The sequence below is a fragment of the Scyliorhinus canicula genome, chromosome 17 (assembly GCF_902713615.1).
Source record: "Scyliorhinus canicula chromosome 17, sScyCan1.1, whole genome shotgun sequence".
NCBI classification, from domain to species: Eukaryota; Metazoa; Chordata; class Chondrichthyes; order Carcharhiniformes; family Scyliorhinidae; genus Scyliorhinus; species Scyliorhinus canicula.
In genome coordinates, this window is record NC_052162.1 from 117,665,101 (window position 1) to 117,677,185 (window position 12,085).

Sequence of the window (12,085 nt, forward strand, 5' to 3'; positions counted from 1 at the left end):
TTGTAATTGGTCTGTTCAAATGTTAGCTCAGCAATGATTGGGTTAAATCAGTCTCCAGAGCCTTTGTGATGTAATAAAGTATAAGAAGGGATTCCCTGAGCACAGAGATTTGTTGAGGTTTTACATATTCCACTGACTGGGACCATGGCATCTGGGGCAGAGCAGGGAGCATTTACCTGGAGATGGTGCTTCTACCCAGAGTGTAATGGGAATGCTGCTGCACTTTGATATTACTGCTCAGACACAGGAACAGGCCATTCGGCCCCTCAAGCCCACTCCACCATTCAATAAGATCAGGGCTGATCTGATTGTGGTCTTAACTCCACTTTCCTTCCTCCACCCTTTCACTCCCTCGTCAATCGAGAATCTTTCACTCCCTCGTCAATCGAGAATCTATCAAATTCAATCTGAAAACATATTCACTGATCCTGCCTCCAGCACTCTCTGGAGAAAGAGAGATTCACAGACCCACGGCCCTCAGGAGTAAAATAATATTCTCATCCGTGTCTTAAATGGGACACCTCTAATCTTTAAGCCGTGTCCCCTAATTCTAGTCTCTCCTACAAGGGGAAACATTCTCTCAGCAATCTCTCTGTCAGTTCCACTCATGATCTGATTGAAACACACGAGATCCTCTCTCATTCTTCTAAACTGCAATTGATACAGGCCCAACCTGTCAAACCTTTCCTCAGAGGATAACCCCCTCATTCCAGGAATCCGGGGAGTCAACCTCCTCTGAACTGCTTCTAAGGCAACTATCTCATTTCTGAAATAAGGAGACCCAAACAGTACACAGTGCTCTAAATATGGTCTCACCAAGGCCCTGTGCAACTGCAGCAAAACATCCCGACTTTTATATTCCAGTCCCTTTGCCATACACATAATATTCCATTGTGCTTCCCAAGTGATTTCAACTCACTCGATAAAGCCTGATTAAACTGTTTAAGGACTCGATCGAGCCGCTGGCTGTACCTATAAACTAACTTATTGTGATTCTTGTACAATGACACCCAGATCCCTCTGTACCTCATCGTTCTGCAATGTCTCACCATTTAAATGATATTGTTTTATTTAATCCTTCCTGCCAAAGTGGACAATTCACATTTTCCCACGTTATCCTCCATCTGTCAAGTTTTTGTCCATTCGCTTAACGTCCTTTGCAGACTCCTTATGTCCACTTCACAAATTACTTTCTGAACTCTCTTTAGATCATCAGAAAACTTAGCCGCCATACATTCAATCCCATCACCCAACTCATTAATAGATTGTAAATAGTTGAAGGCCCAGCACTGATCCCTGTGTCACTCCACTTGTCAGATCTCACCAACCCAGAAATGACCCATTTATACCCCCTCTCTGCTTCCTGTTAGCTAACCAATCCTCTATCCATGCTGATATGTTAAACCCCCCCCCCCCCCCCCCACACCATGAGCTCCTATTTTGTGCAGTGACCTTTGATGTGGCCCCTTGGAAAATACCTTCTGGAAATCTAGATAAACCACATCTCCAGGTTCCCCTTTATTGACATTCCGTGTTACTTCCTCAAAGAGCCTGGATCAAATTAGTTCATCCCGGAATCTCATTTTGAAACATTGTGTGTCAAAATAAAAATCAAATCTCCACCCCTCTGGCTCCTTTGCTAATTACCTTAGAGGGGCTCAGTCTCTGTTAAAGAGCCTGCCAACCCCTCTCACCCACTTTCCCCAAAGTGAATGAATTTAATCAGAAAAAGACAAAAAAAAAACAAATATTTTTAATGAAACAAGTTTATTAATGAAACAGAACATGGGTTAAAAAAAATCAGAAAATGACTTGAGGATCAAAGACAACCAGAGTAAAAGAATAACCAGAATAAAAACATGTTCACAATGTTCTAGACCCAAATGTTTCTCTTCAGCTCCCCGTACCCTGCTCCTGTGACTCCCCACATTGGACACAGGAGCACTGAACCTGGGGGTCACGTCCCCATCAGCCCCAGTTACCCCACCGCAGAACCGATTGGTTGGGGATCCATTTTCCAGTCAGTCCTTCAGCACCTTCCTGTCTCTTTATTAGTGTCACACCCGTGGCAATTTCCCAACTGGAGCGCAGGTCCCAGCTAAATTCAGCCCTCCGCTCCATTGCCTGCCTGTCATTGACACGAGCAATAGAGACAGAAAGGTGCCGGAGGCTCAAATGGGAAGTCAAAACTTGTGGATTACGATCGCTGTAAAGATCAGTAACTAAGGGCAGCATGGTAGCATGGTGGTTAGCATAAATGCGTCACAGCTCCAGGGTCCCAGGTTCGATTCCCAGCTGGGTCACTGTCTGTGCGGAGTCTGCACGTCCTCCCCATGTGTGCGTGGGTTTCCTCCGGGTGCTCCGGTTTCCTCCCACAGTCGAAAGATGTGCGGGTTAGGTGGATTGGCTATGCTAAATTGCCCTTAGTGTCCTAAAAAATAAGGTTAATGGGTGGGGGTGGGGGTGGGGGTGGGGGTGGGGGTGGAGGTGGGTGGTGGGGGGGGGGGGGGGGGGGGGGGGTGGGGGGGGTGTGGGGGTGGGGGGGGGGTTGTTGGGTTACTGGTATAGGGTGGATACGTTGACTTGAGTAGGGTGATCATTGCTCGGCACAACATCGAGGGCCGAAGGGCCTGTTCTGTGCTGTACTGTTCTATATCTGTATCTATCATATTTAAAATTCAAATTCCCAGTCAACAAATTAAAGGATCACATGACAAGAAGTCTTTATGACTTTTGCTGCAACAAACAAAATAGAATCAACGTTAACTAAACACTATTTTTGAAGGAAACCTACAAAGTATAAAATATAACTTTTCCCTTTTACACAATCTAAAATCACTCCACAATTATTCTCTACTCTACCCTGGAAGTTGAAACTTAATTCTCTCAGAACCAGTCCAAAGTGATTATTCATTCCAGAGGTTTCCATTCTTTTCTTTTCCCAATCTGCAGGCTTTAACCCCAGAACTGTCTTTCACAGTGAATGATTGACGAGCTACCAGAAAACCAAGAGTCGGCATAAATAGGTCATTTTCTGGTTGGCAAGATGCAACGAGCGATCTGTCACAGGGATTGGTGCTGGGCCTGAAGGTCTGATCATTATGTTTGTTAATACTGCGGGCAAAAAGGAAAAGGAGGCGGTGCTGCGCCGATAACAAGGATGATGTCAGAACGTAAGGGAGGATCTCAGATCAGGAATACAAAATATGGAAACTGTTTGGGTGGAGCTAAGAAACAGCAGAGGGCAGCAAACATTGGGAAGAGTTGTTTACAGACCACCAAACAGTAGCTGCCGTGTGTGGACTGTAAAAGCTTCTATAGGTACGTAAAAAGGAAATATTTGGCTAAGACAAACGTGGGTCCATTACAGGGAGAGACAGGAGAATTTATAGTAGTGGGAATAGAAAAATGGCAGAGTATCTACATTTTTAAAATTAAATTTAGAGTATCCAATTAAGGGGCAATTTAGCATGACCAATCCACCTACCCTGCACATCTTTGGGTTGATGGAGTGAGACCCATGCAGAAACGGGGAGAATGTGCAAACTCCACATGGACAGTGACCTGGGGCCAGGATCGAACCTGGGTCCTCAGTGCTGTAGGCAGCAGGGCTAACCACTGCAGCACCAGTATATTACCTCCTATCCCATGTGGGCTTTCATTTTGCTAACTAACCTCCTGTGGGGTGTTTATCAAAGAACATCCTGAACCTCCAAGTGTACTACATCCACGGACTCTCCTTGATCAATTCTGTTAGTGACATCCTCAAAATCTCCAAAACGTTCGTCAAACATGATTCCCTATTCCTAAATCCATGTTGAGTATTCTGAGTTTGCTCTCATATTCTAATTCCTCATCATCAGTTTCTTGGTCCGCCTTTGCTGAATTCTAAACAAGTTCCCAATCCTCAGGCTTACTACACTCTTACCCACTTTCTGAACCTCTTCCTTTGAACTAATGTGAATCTTAAACTTTGCTTGCCACGTTTCCATCACATTTCCTGTGGATTTTTATTTCTAAAAGGAATTTATATTTGATGTAAATATGTAATAATATTTTAAATGCCAGCAATTGTCTATCTATTGTCACACTTTTTACTATAAGTTCCCAATGTGTCACAACTTGTCCCTCATACCTTGACAGTTGCCTTCTTTGAGAAACACCCAGATAAATTAAACAAAAGAATCATGTAACCACCATAGCCCATCTTCATGGCAATGTGGCTGCTTTGGAGGTTTCCAATCAGGAATGGGAACAAAATAACTTCCAACATCCAAATACCCTTTCAGTCTCTGGTCCTCGTGAAACTTGGAACCAGGTATTCACAACAAGGCCCAAAGAGCATCAGCCCACAGGAGGCAAAGTCGTGAGACCGGCCAGTCCAGCAGAAGGAAACCCTCCCACCATCCCCATTGACCAACTGACAGAATGAACACAATGCAGTCCTGGCTGTAATTAAGAGCAGAAATATTAATAACAGAATCCAATCCCTTGTTCACTTGTGAACTTGTTGATGTCTCAGCAGGTGCGATGAAACACAAAATCCCTTCCCACATTGAGAGCAGATGAAAGGCCTCTCCCCAGAGTGAACTCGTTGGTGGCTCCGTAGGTGGGATGGATGACTGAATCCCTTCCCACATTGAGAGCAGGAGAATGGCTTCTCCCCAGTGTGAACTCGCTGGTGTGTCTGCTGGCTGGATAACCGAGAGAATCCCTTCCCACAGTCAAGCATGTGCACGGCCTCTCCCCATGTGAACTCGCTGATGTCTCTGCAGGTTTGGATAACTGGAGAATCCCTTCCCACAGTCAACAGGTGACGGGCCTCTCCCCAGTGTGAACTCGCTGGGAGAAGATCAGTTTCTCGAGAGCTTTATGAAAGCCACCCCAAGTCAGAGCATTTAAGGTCTTATTGGTGTGAGTGACACTGTGTCTCCGCATGTTTATAAGGGAGAATCCCTTTCACACACAGAGCAGTGACGGCCTTTCCTCAGTGTTAACTAACTCGCTGGTGAGAGATCAGGTTCTCGGAGCTTTGAAGCCACTCCCACAGTCAGAGCATTTAAAGGGTCTCTCATTGGTAGTGAGTGAACTGGTCCTGCGGTGAACATGAATCCCTTCCCACACACGGAGCAGGTGAACGGCCTCTCCCCGGTGTGACTGTGTCGATGGGTTTCAAGCACAGATGGGAACTTAAATCCCTTTCCACAGTCCCCACATTTCCACCGTTTCTCCATGTTGCTGGTGTCCTTGTGTCTCTCCAAGTCGGACAATCAGTTAAAGTCTCACACAAGATACGGGAACTTTCTCTCTCCGCTGTGAATGGTGTGATGTTTTTTCAGGTTGTGTATCTGGTTGAAGCTCTTTCCACAGTCAGTGCACTGGAACACTCTCACTCGGGTGTGTGTGTGTCTCGGTGCTTTTCCAGTCACACTGATGTTTAAAATCTCTTGAAGCCGAACAGAACAGACAAACGTTTGTTATTCTAGATTGACAGGCCAATGATATTCAGAACCCAATGAATCGAATTACTCTGTCAGATGTTGATGCAATGTTTCGTTTTGAGATTTCTGTCTGTAAACCTTCCTCTTCTAATATCCTGTAAAAGGAGTTTACAAAATACCATCACTGTCAGTACAGGATAGAAATTCAGAACAGACAATTGTAGTTTCTCTGGAACATTTTTTCCTCTCTCATTACCCAAAAGGTGTAAATCTCCATCCCACACACTCTCCCTCCATTCTCACTCTGCTGTATCTAATATTCACCCTCCCAATTCACCTGAAAGTGCTGATTCAGGCTGATTGACAGATCCCTGCTCACTGCTTCCTGTCCTGGACAGGTACCTGAAAATCTTCATGCAGGCTGCCAGACAGATATGTGTCTGTATTACTGGACTGAAAATGTTTTAATGTATAGGATTGTTCCGGTTGGTTAAGATACAGGGGGTTGTGACTGATCATGTCCTTGAACTTGCTGCCTATGAGGGGAGTCAAGCAGAGATAATAAAGTGCTGCAGGGTTACAGAATGGGACCCACTCGAGACTGACAGAATTGCCCAACAGACAGTCAGCATCAACTCAAAAGGCCCAATGGACTCCTCTTCTGTTATAAATCTGATTGGAAATATATAACGTAGCTACTGTACTACAGTCCAAAACAAGAATAATGAATGTATTTTATTTCATAACCATCAGTAATAATCTAATCTGTGTCATATAACACACAGTGAGGCACAGTGGTTTGCACTACTGCCTCACAGCATGAGGGAACCGGATTCAATTCCAGCCTCGGCTGATTGTCTGTGTGGAGTTTGCACGTTCTCCCCGTGTCTGTGTGGGTTTCCTCCGGGTGCTCCGGTTTCCTCCCACATTCCAAAGATGTGCAGATTAGGTGGATTAGCCGTGCTAAATTGCCCCTTAGTGTCCAATAAGGTTAGCTAGGGATAGGGTGGGGGCTTGGGCCTCGGTGGGCTGCTCTTTTGGAGAGTTGGTACAGACTTGATGGGCCCAATGGCCTCTTTCTGCACTGTAGGGATTCTATGAAAACAGAGTTTTACAGCAGAGCCAGAGGCCCTTCGGCCCATCATTTCTGCATCAGCCATCGAGCATGTATGAATTCCAATCACTTGGACCATAGCCTTGTATGCTATGGCCTATCAAGTGCTCATCTCAATGCTTCTTCAATGTTGTGAGGTTTCCCGCCTCTGCCACGCTTTCAGGCAGCGAGTTCCAGATTCCCACCACCCACTGGTGAAAATGTTTTTCCTCAAATCCCATCTAAATCTCCTGCCCCTCACCTTAAATTTCTGCCCACTGTTTATTGACCTGTCAACTAAGGGGAAAGCTCTCTTCCTATCTACTCTAGCTGTGTCCTTCATAAATTTGTATAATAATAATCTTTATTGTCACAGATAGGCTTACATTAACACTGCAATGAAGTTACCGTGAAAAGCTCCGAGTTGCTACACTGCGGCGGCTGTTCAGGTACACAGAGGGAGAATTCAGAATGTCCAAATTACCTAACAGCACGTCTTTCGGAACTTGTGGGAGGAAACCGGAGCACCCGGAGGAAATCCATGGAGACACGGGGAGAATCGAACGTTGGACCCTGGCACTGTGAAGCAACAGTGCTAACCACTATGCTACCGTGCCACCCATATTACATATCTCCTCAGCCTCCTCGGCTCCCAGGAAACTCCTAACCAGGTTCTCTTCATCGCTGAAACGCCCAGGCAACATGCTTAATGAATCTCCTCTGCATCCTCTCCAGTGCAATCACATCCTTCCTGTAGTGTGGCAACCAGAACTGCACTCAGTACTCCAGCTATGGCTTAAAGAGTGTTTTACACAGCTCCATCGTAACCTCCGTGCTCTTATCTTCTATACCTCAGCTAATCGAAGTGTCCCATATCTGTTCTGAATCACCATATCCATCTTTCCTATTGACTTCAAAGATCTATGGACAGGGACATTAAGGTCCCTCTGACCCTCATAGGGTAGGGGTTAGGAGGTTGAGGGACCTGTTTGTGGAGGGGAGGTTCGCGAGCTTGGGGGAGTTAGAGGGGAAGTTTGGGCTCCCCCCGGGGAACATGTTTAGGTACATGCAGGTGAGGGCGTTTGCCAGGCGGCAGGTGGAGGGGTTCCCCTTGCTGCCCCCACGTGGGGTGCAGGACAGGGTGCTCTCGGGGTTGTGGGTTGGAGGAGGGAGGATTTCGAACATATACCGGGTGATGCAGGAGGTAGACGAGGCCTCGGTGGAGGAACTGAAGGGTAAATGGGAAGAGGAGCTGGGTGAGGAGATTGAGGAGGGGACGTGGGCGGATGTCCTGGAGAGAGTGAATTCCTCCTCTTCCTGTGCGAGGCTTAGCCTCATACAGTTCAAGGTGCTGCATAGGGCCCACATGACTGGGACGAGGATGAGTAGGTTTTTTGGGGGCGAAGACAGGTGTGCTAGGTGCTCGGGGGGGGTCCAGCAAACCACGCCCATATGTTTTGGGCATGCCCAGCGCTGGGGGAGTTTTGGAAGGGGGTAGCAAGGACGGTGTCGAGGGTGGTGGGATCCAGGGTCGAGCCAGGCTTGGGACTCGCAATTTTTGGGGTGGCAGTGGAGCCGGGAGTGCAGGAGGCGAAAGAGGCCGGTGTTCTGGCCTTTGCGTCCCTAGTAGCCCGGTGGAGGATCTTGCTCCAGTGGAAGGATGCGAGGCCCCCAAGCTTAAGGCCTGGATCAATGATATGGCGGGGTTCATCAAATTGGAGAAGGTGAAATTTGCCCTGAGGGGATCAGTACAAGGGTTCTTTAGGCGGTGGCAGCCTTTCCTGGACTTCCTGGCGGAACGGTAGGGAAATAGGCCGGCAGCAGCAGCAACCCGGGGGGGGGAGGGGGGGGTTTGGTTTGGTGGGAGGGAGAACGGTGTACATGGGATTGTGGGATGTGGCGGGTGTTATTTCTTTCCCTTTTGGTGTTTGGGTGTTCTTTTGTTTTTTCATTTGTTTGTAGTTGCGTTTGAAGATGGGTGGGTGTTGTTCTTGGGGTGTTGCCGCGGTTGTTTTGTTAATATAGTTGTGATGTTAATATTTTGTAAAAATTTCAATAAAAATTATTTTTTTAAAAAAAGGTCCCTCTGACCCTCTGTACTTCCGAGAGTCCTACTATTCATTGTATATTCCCTTTCCTTTTAATCCTCCCACAATGCATTGCCTCACACTTTTCAGGGTTAAATTCCATTTGCTACTGTTCTAACCATCTAACCAGTCCGACAACACCCTTTAATCTTTCCTCCTCACTACTTATCATACAAACAACTTTTGTATCATCTGTGAACATACTTGATCATACACAAGAACATAAGAACTAGGAGTAGGAGTAGGCCATATGGCCCCTCAAGCCTGCTCCGCCATTCAATGAGATCATGGCTGATGTTTTGTGGACTCAGCTCCACTTTCCGGCCCGAACACCATAACCCTTAATCCCTTTATTCTTCAAAAAACTATCGATCCTTACCTTAAAAACATGTAATGAAGGAGCCTCAACTGCTTCACTGGGCAAGGAATTCCACAGATTCACAACCCTTTGGGTGAAGAAGTTCCTCTTTCAAAAGTTTCCCTACCACTGAGGTTAGTCTCACTGGTCTGTAATTTCCTGAATTTTCCCTACTTCACTTTTTGAATAATGGAACCACATTATTTGCCTCCAGTCCTCCGGCACTGCTCCTGTGACCAGAGCCTCTGCAATCTTCTCTCTTGCAGCCCACAGCAGCCTGGGAAACATATTATCTGGGCCTGGGGTTTTAAACAATTGAAGGTCAGAATGAGTAAAGAAATGGAAAGGGGGAGAAAAGAAAGTGTTTTACTCACAGAAGTTGGGGACAGGAGGACGTTTCAATCTGTGTGAAGCTCAATCTTCATTCATACAGAGGAGCAGCAGTTTTGCTGGGCTGACAGTGGACAAGCTCCGTGCAACCTTGATCAGTGATATTGTGCTGGAAGTATTTGTGACGTCACAATGACGCCATGCATTAATCATCCAATAGCAATTACTCTGCTGTGCGATGATGTCTCCGGGTCCCAGTGCGAAGGCCGGCCGCGCGGACACGGGAGCCCCGCCCCCAGCGACTATGTCCCCGCCCCCACCGACTGTGACCCCTCTTCCTGCACCTCCTCGAGACAAGGTTTCCAGGCAACCGTCTGATATTCCCGCCACAGTGAGATCTCTCACTCCACCCCCTGGCCTGGGACTGCGCATGTCCAAGGAGGAGGGGAAGTTGCGTATGGGCAGTGGAGAACCCGTCCTTGAACTTCCTGCTGAGATGTTGACCAATGGGAATATGCTGAAAACCGGAAGGACTCTGGTCCTCCAACCAATCAAAGTGCGGGTTTTGGGTTAATGAAGATTGAGTTTCACACAGACTGAAAGATCCTCCTGTCTCCAACATCTGTGAGTAAAACACTTTCTTTTCTCCCCCTTTCATTTATTTTCTCATTCTCACCTTCAATTGGTCACTTGCAGCAACTGAAGGGAAAGGAAGTGAATCCAGGGAGGGTGCAGACCCTGGAAAGGTTGGCCCAGATCGCGCTCTCTTAAATACATTGACATCCTTTCCTCCCACAGCTTAACACATTTATTTGTCTGGCTGGAATGGAGGGAGTGTGTGTGGGGTGGAAAATTACAGTTTTGGGAGAAACAAGAGGGAAAACAATATTCCATAAAAACAGAATTGTCTTTTCTGAATTTCTATCCTGTACTGATAATTAATTTTGGAAACTCCTTTTACAGGATGTTTAAAGAGGAGGATTTACAGACAGAAATCTCAAACCAGACATCATGTCAGCATCTGCCAAAGACATTCAGATTCACAGGGCCTGAATATCATTGGCCTTGAGTCTCGAGGGAGAAATGTTTGTTTTGACTACTTCAAAAGATTTTAATCATCAGTGTGACTGAAAGAGCACTGAGACACACAAGTGGGAGTGTTACAGTTAACTGACTGTGAAAATAACTTAACACAGCCTGAAAAAAAAATCACACCATTCATAGCAGGGAGAGACTGTGTGTGTTGTGTGTGTGTGTGAGCCAAGCCATCAACCGATTCCCAAACCTGGCGAGTCACATAAACACCAGCCAAATGGAGAAGCCATGGAAATGTGGGGATTGTGGGAAGGGATACAAAGCCCCATCTGAGCTGGAAATTCATCGACGCAGCCACACTGGGGAGAGGCCGTTCACCTGCCCTGAGTGTGGGAAGGGATTCGCTCGGTTATTTAACCTTCAGTTACATCAGCGAATTCACACCCAGGAGAGGCCATTCACCTGCTCTGAGTGTGGGAAAGGGTTCACCAAGTCATCCAACCTGAAGTTACACCAGAGAGTTCACACTGGAGAACGGCCATACACCTGCTCTCGGTGTGCGAAGGGATTCATTGATTCATCCACTCTACAGAAACATCAGCGAGTTCACACCAGGGAAAAGCCGTTCTCCTGCTCTGACTGTGGGAAGGGATTCGCTCAGTCATCCCACCTGCAGACACATCAGCGAATTCACAATGGGGAGCGGCCTTTTACTTGCTCTGCGTGTGGGAAGGGATTCACTCAGTTATCCAACCTGCTGTCACACCAGCGGGTTCACAGTGGGGAGAGGCCGTTCACCTGCTCCATGTGTGGGAAAGCATTCATTGATTCATCCACTCTGCAGAGACACCAGAGAGTTCACACCGGGGAAAAGCCGTTCACCTGCTCTGACTGTGGGAAGGGATTCGCTCAGTCATACCACCTGCAGACACACCAGCGGGTTCACACTGGGGAGCAGCCTTTTACCTGCCCCATGTGTGGGAAGGGATTCACTCAGTCGTCCCACCTGCAGACACACCAGCGGGTTCACAGTGGAGAGAGGCCGTTCACCTGCTCTGTGTGTGGGAAGGGATTTATTTGTTCATCTGAGCTGCTAAGACACCAGGGCAGTCACACTGATTAGAGACTTTTTAGATGCTCTGACTGTGGGTGTTAATTGTATCTGTTGGGTTTCAGTATACACAGTATTGATTAGATTAGGGGTGGGCAAACTATGGCCCGCGGGCCGCATGCGGCCCGCCAAAGGTCTTTATGCGGCCCACCAAGTCATTAAAAAATTTTTTTTTTTAAAAACTTTAAAAAAAAAAAATTTTTTTTTAAAGGTTAATGGGGGGGGGGGGGGGGCTGTTGGGTTACTTACTGGTATAGGGTGGATACGTTGACTTGAGTAGGGTGATCATTGCTCGGCACAACATCGAGGGCCGAAGGGCCCGTTCTGTGCTGTACTGTTCTATGTTCTACATGAGGCGCCCAGAATCATAACCGGGTGAAGTAATCATTTTACTTAATATACTATGCGGCCCTTTAAAATTGTGAATTTCTGAATGTGGCCCTTGCACGGAAAAGTTTGCCCACCCCTGGATTAGATGGTTACTTGAGCCATTCTTCATTCCCGGTGGGCACTGCGGGGGTTGAGCTGCATCATTGACTCACAAGATAACATTTTAGTTTCAAGTTTTATAACTTTACTTTGGTAATTTGTTTTTTGTTTCACTGCCTATTCAATGTTATTTGTTTTAAA

General features: G+C 46.8%; 1 protein-coding gene across 1 annotated transcript; it reads left to right on the top strand.

Moving 5' to 3' along the window:
• The first annotated feature begins 9,814 nt into the window (after positions 1-9,814).
• Positions 9,815-11,596, top strand: LOC119951366 (zinc finger protein 239-like). The gene is made up of 2 exons (XM_038774509.1): positions 9,815-9,933; positions 10,273-11,596. Exon 2 carries the CDS (start codon positions 10,622-10,624, stop codon positions 11,465-11,467), a length of 846 nt encoding a protein of 281 aa, XP_038630437.1. The 5' UTR covers positions 9,815-9,933; positions 10,273-10,621; the 3' UTR covers positions 11,468-11,596.
• Positions 11,597-12,085: the final 489 nt, after the last annotated feature.